Source organism: Tympanuchus pallidicinctus, unplaced genomic scaffold, assembly GCF_026119805.1.
Source record: "Tympanuchus pallidicinctus isolate F22 unplaced genomic scaffold, pur_lepc_1.0 scaffold3, whole genome shotgun sequence".
NCBI classification, from domain to species: Eukaryota; Metazoa; Chordata; class Aves; order Galliformes; family Phasianidae; genus Tympanuchus; species Tympanuchus pallidicinctus.
The window spans coordinates 59,283,321-59,306,508 of record NW_026294747.1 but is presented as its reverse complement, the minus strand read 5'-3'; the positions used below and the strand labels follow the sequence as shown (position 1 = coordinate 59,306,508).

Sequence of the window (23,188 nt, the reverse complement as noted above, 5' to 3'; positions counted from 1 at the left end):
AGCATCTCTTTGCACAGTGACACCGCGTTCCCTCCACGGGGGACCCCCGCACTCACCGGGGCAGGGCAGCCCGGTGCACAGCAGTCTCCCTTGGGTGCACGTGCTGCGGGCAGAGAGCAACGAGAGGCAGGGATGGGAACGGGGAAGAGGTAGGGATGGGGGTGAGATGGGGAATGGGGACGAGACGGCAACGGGGATGACAATGGGGATGAGGCGGATGCTGTGCCCCGCTGCCCTCACCGCGCCCCGCTCACCAGTTGTTGCAGCCATCACCTCGTGGCACGCTCTGCCCAGGCCGGTGCCGCTGCCCGCTGCGCGCATCCAGGCAGGTGCAGCTCTCAGGGGCCACGCACGCTGTGCCTGTTGCATCCAGCAGCGTGCCGTTGGTGCAGTAACAGCCGGGCTGGCAGTGCCACGTGCAGTGCTGCCATGGGGACACGGCCCCGGTGAGCGCTGGGGACGTGATGAGGGGATGGGATGGGACGATGAGGGGTCGCCACTCACCGAGATGTCATCGCAGGAGCGGGGACAGGGGGGCCCGCAGTGGCTGAACGCCGATCCCGGCACGGCGGTACAGTCGGGAGCTGCGTTTTGGGGAACGGGCCGTCAGCACAGGATGATCCCCCATCACCATCCCCACCACCTCCCATCCCCGCTCTCAGCTTTAGGCACTTACTGTGGCAGGGCTGTCGGGTGCAGGGACGCTCCTGGGGCTGTGGCTCAGCACAGGGCACCCCGGGGTGTGCAGAGCAGAAGCGGTACCGGCGCTGGAGGCCCGGCCCGCAGGAGGCTGAGCACTCACTCCAGGGTGTCCAGGGGGTCCAGGGCCCATCCACTGCCCGGGGCATGGGGTGTCAGCATGAGCCCACCCATAGCATTGGCTTGGGGATGGATGGGATGACTGGGAACTTGCTTTGGGGCAGATCCCCTTGTTTTAGGGCAGATTCATCACTTTTGGGGCAGACCCTCCCCTGTGGGGGCAGGTCTCCCCCATCTGGGGTCACTTTCTCCCTTTTTGGGTACATCTGTCCCCTTTAGGGCAAGTCTCTCCCTTTCAGAGCAGGTCCCCCATGTTGGGACACACCAATCCATTCTGGAGCACATCCCTCCCTCCATGGCGCACTCTTCCTTTTTGGTCAGGGAAAACCATTTTTGGAACACCAATTTGCACCATTTTAGGGTAAATCTATCCCTTCTGAGGAACATTCCTCCCTTTGGGGCAGTTCCCTCCCTTTAGGGCCAGGTCCCCAGGCAAAGGTTCACGAGTGAGACCCCCATTCCTATTGCCACAATCCAGCCACGGCCACCAGGGGCCACAGAGGCAGCAGGAGGGGACCCACAGTGCCACCAGGGCTGGGGTTGGCACCATCCCTGCAGCGTGGGGCTGGTGGGGGCCTCGCTCTCACCATCACTGCAGTCCTCCTGAGAGCAGTTGGTGACCCGACCGGAGATGCAGGAGCTGGGGACAGAAGTGAGCGGTTGGCAGGGGGGCCAGCATTATCCAGACTCACCCCCTCGATGGGCACCGACCAGTTGTGGCAGCCCCGTGGCACAACATCCCCGGGCTGATAGAGGACACCATCCACGGCACAGGGACACTCCGCCTCGGCCACACACTCATTGCTCTGCAGGGACACAGCGCCGTGCTGCTGTTTGGGGGTGCCTGCACAGAGCCCCCCCTTCTTCACACCCTCACCCCCACTCACCAGGAGCAGTGCCCCCGGGGGACAGTAGCAGCCGGGGTGGCAGCCCCCATCAACAGGGGGGGCCGTGCTCAGCTCTGCACATGAGGCCGGGCCCTGGGCGCACGCCCGCCACTGCTTGCCAGGAGGGCAGACCCCCGGCTCCTTGCCTGGGGAAGGAACACAATCGAGCCCCCCCAGCTGGGTCACCATGCTTGGCGGCACTGACACGCAGCTGTCTGCCCACTGCGGGACAGCTGGGGTGACCCCAGTGTGGGGCTTTATGGGGTGGGTGGACACAGCGTGGACACCATGCGCACAGGGCACTGGGACAGCCTGGGGATGGTGTGGTGGGGACATGGGGATGAGAACCACAGGGGGTGGGAACAGAGGTTGCTGGTACAGGGGCTGCTGGAAGGGGACAGACAGAGGGATGGATGGACGGAGGGGTGGAGGGAAGGGCAGATGGACGGACAGATGGACAGACAGATGGACGGGGGCTCACCGGGGCAGGGTGTGGGGTTGCAGGTGCTGAACTCCAGGCTGTGCACGGGGGGACCTTCCCGCGTGCGGTTCCTGTAGCCACCCCCGCAGGTCACCGAGCAGCCCGACCACGGACCCCATGGGGCCACAGCTGCTGTGCACACGGGGATTTTGGGTGCTGCAACCAGCCCCAGAAACTCCCCAAGATACCCACCCCAGGGACACCCCCATCCCATAGACAGCCGTCTAGGGGTTGTCCTCCCCAGGGACACCCAATGCAGGGACACCCACCCCATGGGTGCCAGCCCCAAGAGATACCCACCTGCAGACATTCCCCAGGGACAGCCCACCCCCTTGGCACCTGCCCTACGCACACCCATCCTGTGGCCCCCACCCCACAGAACCCTCCCTACGGCTACCCACCCCGTGGTGCTTACCCAATTGCACTCCTTCCAGGGATACCCACCTAACAGCTCCCTCCCTAAGGACACTCATTCCATGGGACCCTCCCTACAGTCCCTGGGGTGGGGGCTGCTCACCACGGCAGGGCTGCAGGCTGCAGAACTCCACCTCCATGCTGGGTCCCTGGCAAAGTGGATCCCCCCTGGCCAGGGGGGGCACAACGGGCACCCGATAGCGCCGCCTCATCCCCACATCACAGCTGTGGCTGCAGGTGCTCCAGGCTGTCCAGTTGCTCCAGGTGCAGGGCACTGGTGAGACATGGAGATTCACTGCACCAGGAGGCCCTGGGACCCCCCCATCCCTGCAGTTGCCACTCAGTGCTACCTGGGCAGATCTCTGTGCTGCACACCATCTGCCCTGCCACACAGGTGCTGTGGAAAGGTGCTGTGAGCAAGGGGTGAAGGTGGGGGGAACCCCCCAGACTCCATCCCCAGTGCCCCCCGCACCAGTTGTTGCAAGTATCGAGTGCAATGATGTCCCCAGGCTGGTACAGGCGGCCTTGGTGGTGGCAGAGGCAGTGGCTGGGTGGCACGCAGGTCCTGTTCTGCAGCAGGAGCCCAGCAGGGCAGTGGCAGCCAGGCTGGCATTGTGCAATGCATGCCACACCAGTGCCCAGGTCCTGGCAGATCTGTGGGCATCGCTCCCCACTGTGCTGGCACTCCTCTGCCGTGAGGTATCGCATGGCGTCAGGGCACTGTGCTGCAGGGCAGAGCAGGTGCAGGGTTGGTGTCAGTGCCGGTGCTGCAACCCCGTGTCCCACGTGGCACTCACCTCTGCAGGGCTGCCGGTTGCAGCCACGGGTCTGGAGGAGGGGCCCCGCGCACTCGGCACCACCGAAAGCAGGGGGGGTGCAGGTTCGGCTGCGTGTCTGCACACCAGCGTCGCACGGAGCAGAGCACTCAGACCAGGCAGACCAAGGCATCCAGACACCTGCCACTGCAGGGAGATGGGCTGGGACTCCACCTCGCCGTGGGACCCTGCCTCACCATGGGCACCACCTCTCCATGGGCACCCACTCTGCCTTGAGGCACCCCACAAAACCTCACGACAGGGTCTCAGTGATGTGTTGTGCCCCCCCCCCAGCCCCGGTAGCACCCACCTGGGCAGGGAGCTGTGTCACAGGGCTCCTTCTGCACCCCCAGCCCTGGGCAGGTCCCCATCCCCTCGCAGTGCCTGAAGCGGTGCCGGTGGCCACGCCGGTCCACGTGGTGGAAGCAGCTCTGGGAACAGGGGGACCACGGGGTCCAGGAGCTCCAACCACTGCTAGGCTCAGCTGGGACAGATGGATGCGTGGTGCTGGAGCAGCCACAGTGGGCAACAGGCAGCGGGTGTGGAAGGGAAAGCAAATGTCCCGTCCCCAGGGCGGTGGCATGCACGTACTGGTGGCACAGGGTGTGTGGCATTCACGCACTTCCCGGCTGTCCCCATCACACGGGGCTCCACCATTGGCTGCCGTGGGGTTGGATGGGGATCTGTGGGGACAACAGTGCCTTGTCCCACATCCGCACCCAGCATCGTGCAGTCAGGTCCCCTCCCCAGACCCACACCTGAACCTCTCCTGCATGCCCACACCGCAGCTACGGTCACAGAAGCTCCACGGTGTCCAGGCAGACCAGGCGCAGGCGATGGGACAGGCCACGTCCTCACATGTCACCACCCCATCCTGGCACACGCTGGGAACAGAAGCTGGGTTCAGCCACGGGGATAAGGAGAAGTGCATGGGATGGCCCTGGCTGCAGGGGGACACGGTGTCACTGCTCACCATCGGCTGCAGCCGTCCTGCAGGAAGACCTGGCCGGGCAGCCAGCGCTGCTGGCCCTGGTGACAGTGGCAGTGGCTGGCATTGACACAGGTGCTCTCCTGCAGGAAGAGCCCCGGCGGGCACCGGCAGCCTGCCCAGCAGCACGGCATCAGCGCCGGTGTGCCAACACCAGCACCCAGCCCCCCCCCTGCGCTGTGCCCGCTCTGTCACTCACCGTCCTGGCAGGGACTCTGGCAGCTGCTGGTGGCACTCAGGTCCCCACAGATTTGGGGACAGGGTGGCACCAGGCCCTGGGCGCAGTCCCCTTCCTGCACCAGCACCATGCCAGGGCCGCACTCTGTGGGAGCAGAGCCGGGCTGCTATGTGGACGGAGTGCTCCCCCATATCACCCTGGTGCCACAAGAGTCCCCGCAGCGCCGTGCCCCCGTCCCATCACACCCACCCCTTCGTGTCCCCATCCCAATGTCCCTGCTGCCGTACCTCGGGTGGCCCCGCAGGGCTGTAGGTTGCAGGACTGGCTCTGCAGGGCCTCTCCAACACAGGGCTGGCCACCGTTCTTGGGTGGGGGGTCGGTGCAGCTCCGGATGCGGCTCCGCATCCCCCCCCCACACTCAGCATCACAGGAGGACCACGCACTCCAGGCTGCCCAGGCACCGGGCACTGGGGGGCAGTGGAACAGGGGCAGTGCGGGCGCCCTCTGTCCCCTGCTCAGCCCTGCCCCCCCCTCAGCTGGGCTGTGCTGACCCCACACAATCCCCCCTCACAGCCCCCCATTCCACCCTCCAGTTGCAGGGATGGCCATGCCCATGGGGCTGGTGTGCAGGGATGTGCCACCCATCATGCTTTGCCACACTGCTGTGCCGCCATGCCCCACCACCGTGTCCTGTCACCATATCCCACCATCCTGCCCCCCCGTTGTGCCCCACACTGAGCCCCCCCACCGCACACCACCGCCATGCCCTGTCACTGTGCTGTCATTGTCCCCCACCCCCCCACCACGCCACCACACTGTGCCACCGTGCCATACCCTGCCATGAGGCTCAACCCCTAGCCATGCAATCACAAACCCCAGCACGGTGTGGGGCCCAGGGTCAGTACCTGGGCAGGCACGCAGGAAGCAGGAGCGGGTATCAAGGCGGGGGGTGAGGCAGGTGCCCCCAGGCAGGGCAGCCCGCAGCAGGACCCGCTGTCGAGATGTCACCCCCAACCCGCACGAGTGGCTGCACTGGCTCCAGCCACCCCATGGGGACAGGATGCAGTCGGCTGGCGGGGATGGAGATGGGTGAGGTCTGCCCTGGGGCCTCCCTATGCCCAGAGCTTATCCCCTTTGGAAAGGCCCACAGGGATTGAGCTCAGCCCCTCTTGGTGCCTTCCAGCTCTGGTGTCACCAGCTCTGGCACTCCCAACATCTATCCCATCACTTTCACACTGGAGCTGGCCAGCACAGGATGCCTGGTGATGGAGGGATGCCCTTTCCCCATCCCCATCCCCACCCCTTCCCTCTCCACATTCCTATCCCCATCCCCATTCCTCATGTCTTCTGCATTCCTGTCACTGTCCCTGTCCCCATCCCCACGCCAAATGCATTCCCATCCCCAGCTCCATCACCATTCCATTCAATTCTCTTCACTAACATCACCATCCCCACCTATCTTATCCCAATCTTATTCTCATTCCCTCAATCCCACCCATATTACACTCCATTCCCGTCCCCATCTCCATGCCCATATCATCATCTGCTATTCTCATCCCATCCCCATTCCAATCTCTATCCTATCCCTACCCCATCCCATTCTTATCCCCATCCCCATCCCATCCCCATCCCCATTTCAACCTCATCTCCTCCCCATCCCTTTGTCATCCCCATCCCATCCCCATCCCTGCCCCATTCCCCCCACACACCACAGCTGCTCTCATCGGAGCCATCGGCGCAGTCGTGGTTCAGGTCGCAGCGCTTCTCCAGGGCCAGGCACTCACCAGTGCTGCAGGAGAACTGCTTGGGGGAGCAGGTGGGCCAGGCCAGGGGTGCTGGGGGGCTGCTGGAGGCAGGGGGGGCTCCTGTGGGACAGGCCCTTGTGTTGAGCTGGGGCTCAGCAACCCCAGGCTCTGTGGGGGCAGGGGGGTGCTGGGGGGCTCACCGCAGTGCGCCTCATCAGAGCCATCCAGGCAGTCCTGCTGCCCATCACAGACCATGGCTGCATCCACACAGCCCAAGGCATCACAGAGGAACTGGTCTGGGGGGCACAGGAGCCGGGGCAGGGGTGGCTCCGGTGGGAAATGAGGGACTGTGGTGGGGGCTGCTGGGACAAGTGGGAGCCGTGGGTTATTACCACCCACCTCATGGCACACCCAGCCAGCAGCAAGATGTACATTGTCCCCGTGTCACCCTGGGGACATTCACATCCCCACCCCTATGGCGCCAGGTGCTGGGGAAGTCGTCCCCCCCCCTCACACCTCACACAGGGCTGATGCCAAGTCATGCCTCCTTACCTGCAGATGTTGGAGTGGGGACCCCAGTGGGGGGCACAGGCAGTCCTGTCACAGGGCGTGACACCGTTACTGCTGCCATGCCAGGTGAGGGGGGACTAGGAGAGGGTGGCCCCTCGGGGGTGATGGTGGGGGTGGGGACACCTGGCAGCCTGGTGGCAGGTGGCACAGCAGGGCTGGTGGAGCCAACAGTGGGCCACGTGCTTGTCCCTGCTGGCACCTGCACACAGGGAGATGAGTGTCACCACTGCTGCTCTGTGTGCCGCATGGCTCCTGCCCCCCCGCTTGTCCCCAAGTCCCAGGGCTCACCGCTGCTGGAGAGGCCACAGGTGGCTCTGTAGTCAGCCCCAGGATGCCGGCACTGCCAGGGGTTGTGAGGCTGCAAGATGCAGAGCTGGGCAGTGAGGGGCTGTGTGCCCCAAATGCGGCACGCCAAGGCACCCCCAGCCCCCACTGCTGTCAGTACCTGGCAGGGTGGGTGGGCAGCGTGGTGCTGCTGGGGGGCTCACAGCCGGCCTCGTCGGCACCCCCAGGGCAGTCAATGACACCATCACATCTCCGGGATGCTGTGACGCAGCTGAGCCCGCACCAGAACTCCCCCGTGCCACAGGATGCCGGCGTCACCGTCACGGCCAGGGGCACTTTGGGGAGAGGGAGAGGTGGGCAGGGAGAAGAGGTCTGGGGGTAACCCCCACAGCACAGCGCAGGGTACCTGTTGGGCAGCCCAGCAGCTCTGCCCGCAGGAAGATGGCGTTGTGGAAGCGCCGAGGGACGACGCGGACGTAGCGTGCCTGCACCATGTGGTCCAGCGGCTGCTCCACTGGCGTGGTGGCATCCCAGTTGCCCTGGAAGAGCTGTGGGAGGGCAGTGATGAGTGTGAAGGGTTGTGCATCTAGGCGCATACCCGTGCGCACCCCCCTGTGCGCACCCATGCACGCACCCATGTGCAAACCCACTCACAAACCCAAATCCCCGCGCGCAGCACCAGCACACCTGCACCCAGCCACACATGCAGGGAAGGGGACATGGGGTCGTCATGTTACTGGCTGCAAAGGGACACTCGTGGAACTTCGGGACAGTCCTGTGCAGCCCCCCTCACCCCCATCCCCCTCACACACACCCCATGCAGGTGCCCATGGCACAAGCAGCACCTTGGGCTCCGGCCAGCTGCTGGCAGAGGCCTGTCGGTAGTCGTGCCATTGGTTCCCATCCGTGCTGAACTGCAGCTGGAAGGCAGTGATGAAGGCATCCCCAGCCCCGGCCCCCTGTACCACCACCCCTGTTGGGGGAGATATGGCACGTGTTGGCATGCAGCTGCATGCTCTGGCACCACCGGCGCACTGTGTGGCGGTGCCAAATCCACATGGCGTGCAGCACCCACCAGTGAGGTTGGTGGTCTGCAGCAGGTCCAGCTGCAGGAAGGGTGGCTGGGAAGGCAGCCCGGGAGGGGTGTCAGCTGGGGGGGCCCAGCCCTGCAGGTCCAGCCCTGGGGAGATGTGGTGCAGGCGGGCGGCCTGGGCTGGGTGCTGCTGCTGCTCAGCTGAGGCGGTGAAGCTGCTATCGGGCAGGGAGGCGATGCCCAGGGGGCTGTAGCAGGGGTCTGTGGGCAGAGGGAGTGGGTTTGGAGGCATCCCCCTGCAGGGAGGGAGTGACCTCACAGGGTCCCATTCCCATGAGAGGGAGGATGTGTGGGGACACGGCACACTGTGAGCAGAGCTCTCGTACCGCCCGGGGGAGGCAGTGGGAATGTGGGCAGTGGGCTGCCGGGGGGCTCTCCTGGCACGGTGCTGGGGTGCTCCACTGTCAGTGCCGTGGGGACGGCTGTCACGTTGTCACCTGCAGTAGGGACAGCCTCTGTGCAGCTCCCAGGTGCCAGCGGGAATCCAGTGAGACCTTACCCCCCACACCCCAACCCTGAGCTCACCTATCTGTGCACAGAAGCAGCAGGAATCCCCCTTTCCCTCCACCAGCACCTGGCCCTGAGTGAAGAGAAGGCCCTGTCATCACCCAAGCACCGCGGCGGCACTGCCACATCCCACCTCATGCATGGAGAGCTCAGTGCAAACCCCAGCACCTCACCTGTGGGCAGCCCATGGCGCTGCGGGCACAGTATGGCGAGCAGCGCACCTCGGGGCCGGGCAGGCACTGGCAGACATGGCAGGGCCCCCAGCGCCAGCGGTCCCCCTGCGCACGGCTCCGGCCCTGGTGCTCACACTCCTGGCATGGCTCTGTCTGGCACCTGTGAGAGGAGACATCAGCAGAGACTCAGCACACGGTGTGTGGCACGCAGGACACGGCACATGGCGCACAGCACACGGCACGTGGCGCACAGCACACAGAACACGATGGGCACCATCACCTGCGGGCCTTGCGGTAGATGCCGTGGCACTGCCGGTTGGTGCCGTGCTTGCTGGGGTGGCTGGGGCTGCGGAAGGACCACTGGATGCTCTGCACGCCGCAGGGCCCCAGGCATTCACCCCAGGGTGACCAGGCAGACCAACTGCAGCTCACTGTGGGCACAAACGCGGTGAGAGCAGCCCCGGCATCGTGCCAGCTGGTGAGCACAAGAGCAGGACGCACCAGAGCAGGCAGGGTTGTGGCGGCAGCGCCGGGGCTGCCCATCCAGGCAGGTGCAGAGGTGGCAATTGAGCTTCATGCGCTGCCCTGGCCAGTAGTGCAGCCCGTCCACCTCGCAGCGACACTCCCGTGGGCGCACGCAGCCGCGCTCGCCATCCAGCACCAACCCCTCTGCGCACCAGCACCCTGTGGGCACCACCGAGACCCCTGAGCCCGGTGGGTTGTGGGCACACAGGGGTGGAACACGCAGCAGGGACGATGGCAGCGCACGGCCTCACCTGGGGTGCACTGCTCCTGGCTGCAAGGCGTGCGGGCGGCGAGGTCGGCGCAGGATGCGGGGCATGGGGCGCAGGGCCGGGGCTGCAGCCCCTTGGGACAGGAGGCAGGGGGGCACCCGTCCTGCTGGCACGTGCCTGGGGCACAGGTGAGGAGTCAGGGGGTGTGTGAGCTCCCGGCCATGGGAGGGGGGGGTCTCAGGGTGGGGGTCACCCACCGATCTCCAGCGTGGCGTGGGCCGTGGCGGGCAGTGCGGCGCAGGGCCGGCCGCCGTCCCGGGGGGGCTGGCAGTGCCGCTGCCGTACCACCACCCCCTCACAGCCCTGCGTGCAGTTGGACCACATCGTCCACTCACTCCAGGCACCGTCCACTGCAGGCAGAGGGAGAAGTGAGGGTGGAGGGCACCATCCTGACCGTGTACCTGCTGCCCCACTTCCGAGGACCCCACTTCCCACATAAATCCCAGTTTTGGGAACTCCTGTTCCCCCAGGCAGCCTTGGCAATGGGATTTCCCCTGGCGCTCCAAGCAGCCCACACATCCCACAGACAGCCCAAGTCATGCAACCCCCATCAGTTCCCTCTAGCAGCCCCAGCCATGGGAAGCCCCAACCCCCCCGGGCAGATCTGGTAGTAGGAGACCTTCCCCATTTCCCAGAGCAGCTTCAGCCTTGGGAACTGCCCCCAGATCCCCAAAACAGACCTGGTGGTGGGAATCCCCTTTGTGCATCCAGAAGCTCTGGCCACAGAAATCCCCAAATCCACTGATTTCTCCAGCAACGGGAATATCCAAATCTCCCAGGAACTCCCAGCAACAGGAATCCCCAAATCCACTGGGCACCCCCAGCCACAGAAATCCCTAAATCTCCCAGGAACTCAGCCCATGGAACAACAGGACTCCTTGGACATTCCCAGTCCTGGGACTCCCTGCATCCCACATGCAGACCCATCCAAGCCCCATGCCCACTCACCAGGGCAGGCAGTGATGAAGCAGGGCCTTGCCTGCGTGGCTTCACCGTGGCACTGGTGCAGCACACCTGGGGCTCTCTGGCTGCACTTCCGTGCCTGAAGCTGCTGGCCGAGGCCACAGGAGCGGCTGCAGATCCCCCAGGGTGCCCAGGGGCCCCAGTGCCCGCAGTCCCTCTCATCTGTGGGCAGCCACCCTGAGGCCACATCCCCGTCCCTGCAGTCAGGCAGCCCGTTGCACACCTGTGGCACAGAGCGATGCTGAGCCCCCAGCGGGCAGGGAGATGGGGGAACACCACAGGGACCCCGACAGGGCACCAGGACAGGAGAGTGGGCACCGCTGTGGACCCCATCCCATGGCATCGCTGGGTTCCCCATCCCATGGCATCAATGGATCCCCATCCCATGGCATCAATGGATCCCCATCCCATGGCCATACCTGCTTGAAGGAGATGCACTTGCCGTCCCCACAGCTGTACTCGGCACAGGGACCCACAGTCTGGTTCCTCTCGCCAGTGGGGACACGGCCTTCTGCAACAGGGACAGGGGTGCCGTGAGCACCCACACGTGTCCCCCAGTCCCGCTGCTCCCTGTCACCCTCGCGGTCTCCCCTCACCGCAGGCCAGCTCATCCTCGCCCTGGGGGCAGTCGATCGCCCCGTCACACACCCTGGTTGCATTCACACACACACGGTTGTTGCAGACGAAACGCCCTGGGCACGGCGGGATCTGGGTAGAGCCTGCAGTGGGGACAGCATCCCATCAGGTCTGACACCACAGGGGGGGTCCCTGGGATGGTGTGAGGCACCAAGTAAGGAGTGCAGCCTTGCTGACCCCCTCTGAGGGTCCTGCTCCCTAGATGGCCTCCCAGGGCTGGGGAAGGGACACGAGGGGACACGCTGCGCCTCACCACAGTTGTCATCGCTTTCATCGGAGTGGTCGGGGCAGTGGGGGACGCCATCACAGAGGTGGTTGTAGGGGATGCAGTGGGCACCCAGGGCGCAGGGGAAGCGTCCCAGCGCACAGCTCCGGTTGCAGCCCAGCTCGTCGCTGTCGTCGGGGCAGTCGGCCTCGCTGTCGCACACCCAGCCCCGCGGCACGCACTGCCCGCTCCGGCATGGGAACTCGTAGGGTCCGCACACGGGTGCTGCTGGGGGAGATGTCACCATGGGGTGATACAGCGAGAAGGAACCCCACGCATGGACCCCATGTGCCTTCTTCCCCTTCCCTGCAGAACCCCAGCAGGGGTAGAGGGCGCCTCGGGCTTCTCCAGCAAAGAGCGAAGTGTTCCCACTGATTGCACTGGGGATGTGGGGAGCGCAGGGGACACCTGTGCCCTCACCTGCTGTGCCATTAGCAGGCACTGTGGGCAGGTCGGTGGGTGCAGGGGGGGCCCAGGACACCACGCAGCGCACAGAGCTCTCGTCCCATCCATCTCTGCAGTCCCAAACGCCATCGCAGAGCTTCACCTCGCTGACACAGGAGCCATCGGGGCAGGGGAGCTGTCCTGGGGCACAGGTGATGCGGTCTGTGGGGAAGGGGACAGTCCTAGGGCCACGTCACCAGACGCTCAGTCCCGTGCTCGCCACAGCCGCAGCCCCTCACCTGGGCAGAACGCCTCATCAGTGCCATCCCCGCAGTCCCGCGTCCCATCGCAGAGGGCGGCCGGGGGCAGGCACAGAGCATCAGGGCACTGGAAGTGGCCGGCCGGGCAGACGCAGCCCCGCTCGTCGCTGAAGTCCCCGCAGTCATCGTGTCCGTTGCAGCGGTGTGGGTACGGCACGCAACGTCCCGCCGCGCACTGGAACTCACCCGCACCACAGCTCGGGCTGCAGCCTGCGGGGACAGCGGTCAGAGCCCGCCGCGGGCACAGCCCCAGGGATGGGAACACGCAGAACTGTCCCCAAACCACCCGTGGTGCTCGCTGCCCACAGCCGGTGCCACCGGGGCCACTCGCCTGCCTCGTCTGAGTCGTCGGCGAAGCCGCAGTCCAGCTCCCCATCGCAGACCCGCGCCCGCGGGATGCAGCGGCCGCCGGCGCAGCGGAACTCCGGCGGGGCGCAGGGGGGGGGTGGGCAGCCGCGCTCATCCGAGCCGTCCCCGCAGTCGGACAAACCATCGCAGCGGGCAGCCCAGGGCACGCACTGCCCGTCAGCGCAGCGGTGCTGGTGCGGGGCGCAGCGCGGGGCACAGACCTCATCCGAGCCGTCCCCGCAGTCGTCCTCGTTGTCGCAGAGCCACGCGCCCGGCACGCAGCGCCCGCCGGTGCGGCACGGGAACTCCGAGTCCGGGCAGCGGGGCTGTGCCGGGCAGGGCTCTGCCGCGGGTGCGCATTGCCACAGCCCTGCGGTGCACGTGCTGCGGGGAGCAGCGGTCAGGATGGGCTGCAGGTGGGGTGCGGGATGGGAGGGGAGGGGATGGGGAATGGGCATTGGCCGCGCTCACCAGTTCCTGCAGCCCTGCTGCACCACAGCGCTGTCTGGGAAGGCGATGCCCTGCATGAAGCACGGGCACTCGGCGGGGTCGATACAGCTGCCCTCTGACAGCGGGGAGGGATGGAGGAGTCAGAAAGGGCGGCAAGGGGAAGCCCTCCCGCAGCCCTCTGCTCACCGTGCAGCACCTTCCCCTCGGGGCAGAAGCAGCCCTCCAGGCAGGACATGGTGTCACAGTGCTCGGGCAGCTCCAGGCCCAAGTTCTGGCAGGTTTGGGGGCAGGGGGGGCCGCAGGCACTATATTCCTGCCCCCCATCGCACTGCATGGCTGCGGAGGCACAGAGTGTTGAAGTCACATTTTGCCGGCCATGGGGTGAGCCTGCACAGCCCAGATCCCACCCCAGGCACCCCACATCCTGGGCCCCATCCTGGAACACATGTGCCGGACTCATCCCGGACCCCATCCCAGAACCCCCAGCACAACCTGGGCGCTGTGGATGAGGACTCACGGCACAGGTCCTGGCTCCTCCAGCGGACGTGGATGCCGCGCTGGCTGCACTCCTCAGCGTAGGTGGCGATGGCTGTGCACAGACACTCGCAGTCCCCCCCGGAGTCACAGCTGCAGGCAGGGCACAGCAGGATGATGGCCGGGACAGGGACAGGCAGGGGCTCGGGGAGCCTGAGGTGGCTGCAGCCCAGCACGTACCCACAGGCGTCGAAGATGCACCAGTCGTAGAAGCGCTGGCACGGCACCTCATCGTGGCAGGGCACAAAGAGCTGCTGTGTCAGGATGCTGCAGCGCTTGCGGGCCCACGTTGCCCGGTGTGGGTTCTCCTGGTGGGAAGCTGTCACCATCACCACCGGAAGCCCCCCTGCTTTACCCCACGCTGTTGTCCCCACGATAACCAGCCCCGTGGGTCCCCCCACGCTGCGCCCATCCGTACGGTGCAGGGGTGCCGTGCGGTCGCGCCGTCCACCTCAGGGCAGAGCAGGCTGACTCGCCAAGAGTTGCCGAAGAGCTCGGCGGTGGGTTCCAGCACGCCCTGCTGGCTGGTCAGGTCATTCTCCGCGTCGCGGTCGAAGTTCCCGCACAGCCCCACCACGCGGCCCCGGTGCTGCGGCTGCAGCCGGACGTACACCCGCGTGCCTGCAGGACACCGGTGCTGGGTGAGCCGGGGGCCGTCCCCGCACTGGGTGCCGCACCCCCACGTGGCTGTCACATCCCCAAGTCTCACCTCCGTCCCACAGCACCGCCAGTCCCAGGCGAGACAGCAGCAGCAGGAAGGTGCCGGCGCGCTGCAGCGTCAGCCCGTTCCCGCTGTAGGCTTTGGGGGGACGCACCGAGACCCCATTCACCGTCACGTCCCTTCCTGCAGGCAGCGGGACCGTGAGCGCTCTTCCCTTTTGCCCCGTCCCCCCGTGCCCCCATGAGCTCACCCCGCAGCATGTGCACCACGGCGTTGCCCAGCTCCACCACCACCGACTTGGTGCAGGTGACGCCGCCGGTGCCGCAGGGGACGTTCTCGGCGGTGACGGTGAAGAGCCCACTGACCTCACGCACCAGCACGTATTCGCAGTCCCCCAGGAAGGAGAAGGCCCTCCCGTCGAAGGTGATGTAGTGGGGGTCCCCCGTGGCCACGCAGGTCCCCACGCAGTCCTCGCTGCTGCACTGCCAGCGCTGCTGGCGGCACACGCTGCGGGACGGCGCTGAGCACCGGGGCTGCGCCAGCACTGCCTGCCCACGTGTGCCGAGGCTCACCAGGTGTTGCAGTCCCTGACGATGGTGTCGTTGGCCTGGTACAGCCGCCCGTTGTGCTGGCAGGGGCACTGCTCCGGGGGCACGCAGCGCTCGTCCTGCACACATCAGCCGCAGAGTGACGCGTGGGAATGTCGAAGCACAGGCACCAGCAGATGGGCTGGGAACCTGCCTGCATCCCAGTGCGCCCAGGCCTTTCTCCAGCCCAATATCCCAGTGCCCAAGAACCCGTACATCCAGCTCCCGGGGCCCCACATCGGATATCCCACATCCCATACATCCCGCTCCCCAGTGCCCCACCTCCACTCGATCCAGCTCCCCAAAATCCCATGTCCCAGATGACCCCATCACTAAACCTAGCTCTCCAAGGCTCCACATCCCCCAGCTCCATCGTACTTTAAGTCCCCTACACCCAGCTCCAAGTCCCATACTGTCCACAGTCCAATACTCTACAGCCCCAACTCATTTCCTTGTAACCCCACATTCAGCTCCCCAGTGCTTCCCATCCCCTAGCCCACAGTTGCAGTTCCCTATGGTGCCCCCACTCAGCTCCCCAGTTCCCCGAGTCCCCTCCACTCTACTCCTTAAGGCTTCAGAGCCCCCCAACACCCAGGTTCCCCCGACCCCTCCTCCCAACACGTGCCCAGGCAAGGATGGAGCAGCAGAGCTGGGGGAACCCACCAGGAAGACAGTGCCTGGGGGGCAGACGCAGCCATCAGCGATCCCTGTGCACGTTCCATTGGGCTCAGCGCTGTCACAGGTGCGCAAACAGGACCCAAAAACATAGACCAGGTCCCCGGGGCAGAAGGCAGCGTCGGGGCAGGGGGCATCGGTGCAGCTCCAGGCACCCGCAGTGCAGACACTGGGGGTGGACGAGGGGGGCTGCAGTGAGGGCTGGCACATCTGTGCAGGGCATCGGCTTTGGGAAATGTGGAGTGGGTGGGATGAGATGAGACAGTATGGCATGGGACGGCTGGAACGGGTCAGATGGGATGAGATGGGCAGGATGGGAGGGATGGTGCGATGGATGAGACAACTGAGATGGGGCAAGTGGGATGGGTGGGATCCTCCCAGACAGCCCTGTGCATCCCCAGCACTCCCAGGACTCCCTGAGATGCTGTCCCCAAGGAGGGAGGGAGCCTCCAGCAGCACCCAGGTCCTCACACAGCTACGTGCTTGTTCTGATCCCCTGGAGGGTAATTGGACCATAGAGCCCAGATCCCCTCTGCATGTGTGTCTCGGCCCCCAGTCCCACCAGAAGGATGGTGACAGCACCTTTGGAGGCTGCATCGCCGCCATGTGGCACAGACATCCAATGAAACCCACCTATCCTGCAGTACCATCACAAACAGGCCATAGGGTGATTTCATCAGGTGTCTCCTACCACCACCCCACACCTCCAGCAGCATTCTGGCCCACCTGGCCCCACAGCCACCTCCTGCTGCAGCCCATCACCCTCAGACCAGGAGATCCAGCTGGGAAGACCCCAGCCCCACCAGTCCCCCAGAGCCCCCAGAGGCAGAACCCCATGGCACGCACCAGGCACTGCAGCCCTGCCAGATCTTGCTGCCTGCTGGGTAGATCTCGGCGCCGTGTTGGCAGGGACAGACGCCCGGTGGGACGCACTGCCCCCCATCATCCAGCACCAGCCCCTGGGGGCAGTTGCAGCCAGAGATGCAGATGTCATTGAGGCCGGGGCAGGAGCTGGCCCTGTCCAGACGCAGGTCGGCACAGGTCCGGCCGCAGGGGCTGCTGCACTCCTGGTACACCTGGCCCCCTGTGCACTGAGTGCCTGCAGGGATGGACACGGTGCAGGGAATGACAACGGTCACCCTGCTTTGCCCTGCACAGCCCTGCACCCCAGCGCCCGGCCCTATCCATCACATCCATCCTGTTCTGCCCCATGCCCCTCAGCCCATCCCTCCCATCCATCCTGTTCCATCTCTTCCTGTCCCCCTCCTCCCATCACAACCATTCTATCTCATCTCATCCATCTCATCCCATCCATCCTGTGCAACCCATCTCATTTAATCTATTCCATCCCATCTTCAGCTATCCCATTCTGTCTTATCCTATTCCATTCTCACCTGTCCCATTCCACCCCATCCCATCGTGTCCCATCCCATTCTATCCTATCCCATCTCATCAATTCCATCCCGTCTGATTCTACCCCATCTTATCCCATCCCACCCTTCAGCATCCTGGTCCATCTCACCCCACCTCATCTGTCACACCCCATCCCATCTATCTTGACACATCTTATCCTGATCCATACCGTTTCATTCCATTCCATTCCCCTCCCTAGTCTCATTCTGCGCCATCCTATTCTATCCATCCTGTGTCATCTCATCCCATCCCATTTCATTCCACCTACCCTGTCCCATCCATCGGAACCCACTCACCCCATCCTGTCCCACCCCATCCCATCCAATCCCATCTATCCAGGCCATCTCATCCCATCTCATCCCACCCCATTCATCTTGTCCCGACCCGTCCTTTCCCCACCACCCCCCATCACATCCCCAGGCCCCGCACCGCAGAAGCTCTCATTCCTCCAGCTCAGGGCTGCTCCCTCCTGGGCACACTGCCGGGCGTAGGCAGCCAGCGCAGGGCACAGGCAGTGCTTTCCAGCTGGGCAGGCACAGACATCATAGAGGCAGAGCTGGTGGAAGGGCTCCCAGTCCACGAGGTGGTGGCAGGGCTGCGGACAGGAGGGGACGTGCAGAGCAGTGCACACCGCAGTGTTGGCACACCGTGGGGCCGCTCAGCACCTGGAAGGATGCGCCGTGCAGGATGGCACAGGCAGTAGCAGCGAGTTCCCTCCGCGGGGCATAGGTGCTGCAGGGCTCAAAGGGGACGGGGCCGAGCGCAGGGCAGTCGGTGGACACCCGGTACTTGTTGGCAAAGGCAGTGACACTGACTTCCACATCACCCACCGGCGTGGCAAAGTCATCCCGCTGGTCCCAGTTGTAGGTCCCGCAGAGCCCACGCACCTGCAGCACAGGGATGGCGTTGGGGCACAGGGCAGAGATGGTGCAGGGCATGGCGAACCGAGTGGGATTCACCTTGTTGGCGAAGGCAGGCTGCAGGGTGATGTACGCTGCAGGGATCTCCAGGCCCCACAGCAGGTGGGCCCCAAAGGTCTGGAGCAGCAGGAAGGAGGAGGAGGCTCGGCGTACGGTCAGCGCAGCACTGGCAAAGGGCAGCGGCACCACGCGCCCGTCCACCACCACCTCTCCTGTGTGGGGTGCAGGAAAGGATGTAAGGGGAGTGTGGACCCTGCTCGGTGCCCTTCACCCTGGTCCAAGCTGGGGTAACCTGTGCTGTGCAGGTGGGCTGAGGCCCCTGGCACTGTGATGGAGAGCGCCCGGAGGCAGCCGAGGGGCTGGTGGCCACCACACACCTCCTGCTCCGCTGTGATCCGCAGCATCCCCTCCACAAAGTCCTGCAGGCAAGGACCACCCTGAGCCCTGGGAACTCCCCCACCACAGCCCCCAGCCCGGCACCCCCATACCTGCACCAGGGTGTACTCGCAAGCGCCAGGGAAGGAGAAGCGTCGGTGGTCAAAGGTGACGTAGTGCAGACCCCCCAGCACCGCGCACTCCGCCGCACACCGGTCCTGGGTGCAGACCCATCGTCCCCCCCGGCACGTGCTGCGAGGGCAGGGACAGCACAGGGGGTGCTCAGCCCCCACACGGGGTCCCTCCTGCCGCAGTGCTCTCCCCGTTCCGCAGTGCTCACCACCGGTTGCAGCGCTGGCGGACGCTCTGCCCTGGGGCATAAGTGCGGCCGCGGTGCAGGCAGGGGCAGGCGCTCTGTGGGATGCAGGCCCCCCCATCCAGGAGGAGCCCCGGGTTGCACTCGCAGCCGCTGGCGCAGTCGTCCCGGCAGTGCCCCTCCTCGGCAGTGCCTGCAGCCACGCAGCTGGCGGGGCAGGAGGACACGCAGTCCGAGTAGCGCTGCCCCTGGCCGCACTGCCGCTCTGCGGGGTGCCAGGGATCAGCTCTGCTGTGCCAGAGTGGCACACAGAATGCCAACGTGTCCACTGCAGCTGGCCCACATCGCACCATGATGCGCTGCTTCCATCCCGCCACATCCCCATACGTTCCACCTCATCACGCCACTTCAACCTTACCGTGTCCCAAGTCCATCCTATCACATCCCACTTACATCTCCATCTTACCATGTCCCAGATCTTTCTGACCATATCCCACCATAACCCATTGCATTCATCCCACCACATCCCACTGTGTTCCACTGCATCCACCACATCCATCCCCCCGTATCCCAAATCCATCCCACCACGTCCATCCCCCCGTATCCCAAAACCATTCCACCACGTCCATCCCCCCATATCCCAAAACCATTCCACCACGTCCATCCCCCTGTATCCCAAATCCATTCCACCACGTCCATCCCCCCATATCCCAAAACCATCCCACCACATCCATCCCCCCATATCCCAAAACCATCCCACCACATCCATCCCCCCGTATCCCAAATCCATCCCACCACGTCCATCCCCCCGTATCCCAAAACCATCCCACCACATCCATCCCCCCGTATCCCAAATCCATCCCACCACGTCCATCCCCCCGTATCCCAAAACCATCCCACCATGTCCATCCCCCCGTATCCCAAATCCATCCCACCACGTCCATCCCCCCATATCCCAAATCCATCCCACCACATCCATCCCCCCATATCCCAAATCCATCCCACCACGTCCATCCCCCCGTATCCCAAATCCATCCCACCACATCCATCCCCCCGTATCCCAAATCCATCCCACCACATCCATCCCCCCGTATCCCAAATCCATCCCATCAAGTCCCACTGGGCCCATTCTAAACATCTAGAATCTCTCCCCCTCTATCCCACCACATCCATCCCATGGTATTCAGCCACAGCCACTCAACAGCATTCCATCCCACCATATCCCAAACCTGTGCCATCACATCCCACCACATCCACCTCCCCATGACCCAAATCCATCCCACCATTTCCAGTCAACTGCATCCCACCACCCCCATCCCACCACATCCCCCCATGTCCCACCACAATCCACTGGAGCGCACACGAGTGCTTTGGTGAGCCATTGAGGTGCACAAGTGAGCCAACGGGTGCATGCAGAAGTGATCAGGGTGTATGTAAAAGCCATTGGGGCACCCACAGGAGCCCTTGGGGTACCCTCAAGAGCAGCTGGAATGCACACACACCCCTAGGGGTGCACATACAACCCACCAGGGGTCCCACACATGAGCTATTGGGGATGGGGTCCCAGCAGGGTGGGATGCAGCCCAGCCCCACAGCCCGTACCGCAGAGGCCCGGCCGGCGCCACTCGATGTAGGCTCTCCGCTGGGCGCAGTCCCGCACGTAGGCGGCCAACGTGTCGCAGACAGCAGCGGGTGGCGAGGGCCCCGTTCCCCCCTCCCTGCAGTGCAGCTCCAGGCAGGCCTCGTAAAAGCCACGGGGGTCGACCTGGTGTGGGACGGACCGTCAGGGCATGGGGGTCCATGTGCCTCGACACCACCAGTAGGACTCACCGCTTCGTGGCACTGGTGGAAGGGGTCGGTGAGCAGCATCCCACACGTGGCCTCGGCCGCCCGCTGTGCTGTGCTGCCCACGGCACAGCTGGGACGGGGCTCCACCACATCACTGCAGGAGAGCTGCGCCAGGGTGGGATCAGATCGGAGACATCCCACTGCTGTAGGGCTGTGCTGGGAGTGGGGTGGGGACGCAGCCCCAAGGGAGCCCCACAGGGGATGGTCCCCATCTCAGCCCTGTCCGTGCTCTGCCCGGCCCCATACCTCAGGGTCGGCATCCAGGATCCTCCAGGAGTTCCCAAAGCTGGCAGCCAACGGGGCAACGTCCCCTTCAACCCGCAGGAAGTCATCTGTGGGCAAAGTGGGGTTGGGGACATGGCACGTGCCCTCAGCACAGCCACCCTGAGTTCCCCATCACCAAACAGTGGTGCTGTGACACATGGGGTGTTACCAGTCGGGTCGTCATTGTAGGGGCCACAGAGCCCCTGTGTGCTGCCCCGCAGCTCCGCGCTGACCGTCACATAGACCGTCCCGCGCCCGTCCAACCTGAGGCGCACACCCAGCCCGCTGTCCACAGCCACAAAGTCCCCAAGCCAGGAGACACTGATCCCTGCAGGGACGCAACCAGGGCACTCAGCAGGGCGCAGAGATAACGAGGGGAATGGTGAGGGCTGAGGTTGGCACTGTCTGCTTGTGCCACCCCGAACCACTGCGTCCCCAGCGGCGCTGTCACATGGGGATGGGAACACGCAGCTGCCCCTCAGCCCTCACCGCCGTGCAGGTGCGGCTGTCCCTCCGGCACTGCCACGCCATTCACAGAGACGTTGAGCCCCCGTGCCACCACGGTGTCCAGCCCAAACATCATGTGCAGCACCTGTGGGACAGCGGCCGTGAGCGGGGACCAGGTGGGGGGACAGCAGTGGGGACAGCCCCTACCCCAGAGCAATGATCCACGGGGTAACCCAGCCCCCCAACACCTCCTCATCCCCCCGGGGGTGGTGGGTACCGGCGCGCTGCCTGTGGTGATGCTGACAGCCCAGGTGCTGTCGGTGGAGGCGGCCAGGCTGTAGGCACACTCGCCCTGGAAGCCAAAGTGCCGCCCGTCGAAGCTGCGGTACCGGGATCCGGCCCACGTGGTGCAGCTGGCGGTGGGTCCACGATGCCTGGCAGCAGGACCTCGCGGTGCTGCAGGCAGGGGAACGTCACCTGCAGCGGGGGGCGAGTGCTGCTCAGTGGGCACCCAATGACACCCCGCCCCCCCGTGCCCTGCGCTCACCGGTGAGGGGCTGGCGGCTGCAGGTGAAGCAGAGAGCAGAGGAGCCGTTCCTCCAGCTGTGCCCCCAGGGCCGGCGGCAGCACTCGGCCATGCTCATGGCGGAGAGGTTGTGGGCACCCAGCGCGTCCTGGCACTGCCAGCTGGAGTGGCACTGTCCCAGTGAGCCTTCCGCTGCCGCACAGCACAGCAGCTCAGCACTGTGGTGCTCCCCAGCCCCACACTGCATCACCACAGTGTCGTCGCATCCCCCAGCCCCTACCTTCTGTGCAGTGGGGCCCGCTCCAGCCGGCACAGCAGGCACGCACCGTGCGGTTCCGCACCACCAGCTGCGTCTCCGGGGGTCTGCAGAGTGGGCACGGCCTCGGCATCAGGCAGAGGGCAGAGGGACAGACGTGCCCCTCACCCACCGATGTCACCCCCTGCACTCACCTGTAGATGTAGCACATGGCAGCCCCGGGATGGGTGCTGGTTGGGGGCACGCCGTGCTCCCCCCCATAGACGTGGCGCATGCGGCTGAGGTCGATGCGCCAACCTGCCAGGCTGTACTGGTACATGCTGGGGCACGGCACCACGTCCTCACGCCGGGGTGTCACCACCTCCTCCTCTGTCACCTGCTCTGTCTGCTCACACCACCTCCTGCAGCGGCACCCACCACCCAACTGGTGTCACCTCAGTGCGCCCATCCTGGCGTGGGGACCCGCGGGGACGCAGCACTCACCCTCTGGCAGCCTCAGTCACCACGCAGAGCAGCAGCACGGCCACGATGCCCGTAACCACAGGGGACCCACACCGCTGCCACCGCACCATCCTCAGCATCGCACACCACTTCCCAGCCTGCAGAGAAGGAGATTTGGTGGCAGTATTAATGGAGAACTCGCAGCGCTCAGGGACAGCCCCACTGTCAGCTCCAGCCCCACTCCTTCGTGTCATTCAGGGATCCTTCCTGGGGTCCCCAGTTCAGGGCACACACCGGGGTGGGCATGGCAGGAATGGGGATGTGGTCCTAGTCCCTATTGCTTTGCCCATGGGACGCCCCCTGCCCAGTGGGACCATGTCAGGACTGGAACTCGGGGGTACAGTGCCCAATATCCCCACTCCCAGCTCCTCACCTGGGGCCAGCCAGACCCACAGCACTCCATCCCCTATCCTCAAACCTCTCCAAACCCCAAGGCCACACCGAAGAGTGGCTTTTTATGGGGTGGTTCCATCTGACTTGGACCAGCTGTGGGACTGCTGATTGGTCCCAGCTGCTTGCCAGCAGGACCCCCCCAGCAGCCCCTGGGAAGCTGAGTGCCGTTTCCAGGGCACAATGCTTTGGATCGGTGCCCCCGCTGTGTCCCTCTCATCCCAGACAGGATGCTCCTGATCCCCATGTCCTGGTCCCGCTCATCCCTGCCAGGAATGTGTGAGGGGACTCTGCCCATTGTGGGGGCATTCAGCCCTCAGACCCACAGAAAGCAGCCCCACAAGTTGGAGTCACCTGGGG

The 23,188-nt window shown here is 65.0% G+C and overlaps 1 protein-coding gene across 1 annotated transcript in view; it reads right to left on the bottom strand.

Annotated features, from left to right (window-relative positions):
• The window catches only part of LOC128086400 (SCO-spondin), a 35,332-nt gene extending 12,814 nt beyond the window's left edge, over positions 1 to 22,518 (bottom strand). Inside the window, exons 1-67 of the mRNA XM_052695006.1 lie at positions 22,421 to 22,518; positions 22,132 to 22,338; positions 21,962 to 22,044; positions 21,703 to 21,873; positions 21,433 to 21,632; positions 21,198 to 21,300; positions 20,878 to 21,036; positions 20,691 to 20,776; positions 20,427 to 20,549; positions 20,199 to 20,361; positions 18,621 to 18,861; positions 18,394 to 18,532; positions 18,198 to 18,324; positions 17,945 to 18,117; positions 17,651 to 17,872; positions 17,415 to 17,580; positions 16,419 to 16,671; positions 15,561 to 15,741; positions 14,883 to 14,977; positions 14,561 to 14,817; positions 14,359 to 14,493; positions 14,068 to 14,270; positions 13,830 to 13,957; positions 13,633 to 13,742; positions 13,302 to 13,451; positions 13,137 to 13,230; positions 12,649 to 13,049; positions 12,297 to 12,527; positions 12,034 to 12,219; positions 11,602 to 11,838; positions 11,309 to 11,431; positions 11,132 to 11,223; positions 10,698 to 10,935; positions 9,947 to 10,099; positions 9,732 to 9,866; positions 9,457 to 9,639; positions 9,236 to 9,386; positions 8,956 to 9,115; positions 8,801 to 8,855; positions 8,602 to 8,712; positions 8,258 to 8,476; positions 8,058 to 8,155; positions 7,589 to 7,730; positions 7,343 to 7,517; positions 7,186 to 7,255; positions 6,880 to 7,096; positions 6,528 to 6,674; positions 6,292 to 6,447; positions 5,488 to 5,652; positions 4,870 to 5,049; positions 4,604 to 4,726; positions 4,390 to 4,519; positions 4,175 to 4,300; positions 4,008 to 4,099; positions 3,727 to 3,900; positions 3,399 to 3,563; positions 3,074 to 3,326; positions 2,952 to 2,998; positions 2,705 to 2,875; positions 2,188 to 2,316; positions 1,707 to 1,852; positions 1,531 to 1,625; positions 1,407 to 1,459; positions 677 to 835; positions 505 to 584; positions 255 to 424; positions 57 to 103 (exon numbers count right to left, since the gene is read on the bottom strand). Coding sequence (XP_052550966.1) covers positions 57 to 103; positions 255 to 424; positions 505 to 584; positions 677 to 835; positions 1,407 to 1,459; positions 1,531 to 1,625; positions 1,707 to 1,852; positions 2,188 to 2,316; positions 2,705 to 2,875; positions 2,952 to 2,998; positions 3,074 to 3,326; positions 3,399 to 3,563; positions 3,727 to 3,900; positions 4,008 to 4,099; positions 4,175 to 4,300; positions 4,390 to 4,519; positions 4,604 to 4,726; positions 4,870 to 5,049; positions 5,488 to 5,652; positions 6,292 to 6,447; positions 6,528 to 6,674; positions 6,880 to 7,096; positions 7,186 to 7,255; positions 7,343 to 7,517; positions 7,589 to 7,730; positions 8,058 to 8,155; positions 8,258 to 8,476; positions 8,602 to 8,712; positions 8,801 to 8,855; positions 8,956 to 9,115; positions 9,236 to 9,386; positions 9,457 to 9,639; positions 9,732 to 9,866; positions 9,947 to 10,099; positions 10,698 to 10,935; positions 11,132 to 11,223; positions 11,309 to 11,431; positions 11,602 to 11,838; positions 12,034 to 12,219; positions 12,297 to 12,527; positions 12,649 to 13,049; positions 13,137 to 13,230; positions 13,302 to 13,451; positions 13,633 to 13,742; positions 13,830 to 13,957; positions 14,068 to 14,270; positions 14,359 to 14,493; positions 14,561 to 14,817; positions 14,883 to 14,977; positions 15,561 to 15,741; positions 16,419 to 16,671; positions 17,415 to 17,580; positions 17,651 to 17,872; positions 17,945 to 18,117; positions 18,198 to 18,324; positions 18,394 to 18,532; positions 18,621 to 18,861; positions 20,199 to 20,361; positions 20,427 to 20,549; positions 20,691 to 20,776; positions 20,878 to 21,036; positions 21,198 to 21,300; positions 21,433 to 21,632; positions 21,703 to 21,873; positions 21,962 to 22,044; positions 22,132 to 22,338; positions 22,421 to 22,518 — 10,252 coding nt within the window. The remainder of the gene's footprint in view (positions 1 to 56; positions 104 to 254; positions 425 to 504; positions 585 to 676; positions 836 to 1,406; positions 1,460 to 1,530; positions 1,626 to 1,706; positions 1,853 to 2,187; positions 2,317 to 2,704; positions 2,876 to 2,951; positions 2,999 to 3,073; positions 3,327 to 3,398; positions 3,564 to 3,726; positions 3,901 to 4,007; positions 4,100 to 4,174; positions 4,301 to 4,389; positions 4,520 to 4,603; positions 4,727 to 4,869; positions 5,050 to 5,487; positions 5,653 to 6,291; positions 6,448 to 6,527; positions 6,675 to 6,879; positions 7,097 to 7,185; positions 7,256 to 7,342; positions 7,518 to 7,588; positions 7,731 to 8,057; positions 8,156 to 8,257; positions 8,477 to 8,601; positions 8,713 to 8,800; positions 8,856 to 8,955; positions 9,116 to 9,235; positions 9,387 to 9,456; positions 9,640 to 9,731; positions 9,867 to 9,946; positions 10,100 to 10,697; positions 10,936 to 11,131; positions 11,224 to 11,308; positions 11,432 to 11,601; positions 11,839 to 12,033; positions 12,220 to 12,296; positions 12,528 to 12,648; positions 13,050 to 13,136; positions 13,231 to 13,301; positions 13,452 to 13,632; positions 13,743 to 13,829; positions 13,958 to 14,067; positions 14,271 to 14,358; positions 14,494 to 14,560; positions 14,818 to 14,882; positions 14,978 to 15,560; positions 15,742 to 16,418; positions 16,672 to 17,414; positions 17,581 to 17,650; positions 17,873 to 17,944; positions 18,118 to 18,197; positions 18,325 to 18,393; positions 18,533 to 18,620; positions 18,862 to 20,198; positions 20,362 to 20,426; positions 20,550 to 20,690; positions 20,777 to 20,877; positions 21,037 to 21,197; positions 21,301 to 21,432; positions 21,633 to 21,702; positions 21,874 to 21,961; positions 22,045 to 22,131; positions 22,339 to 22,420) is intronic.
• Positions 22,519 to 23,188: the final 670 nt, after the last annotated feature.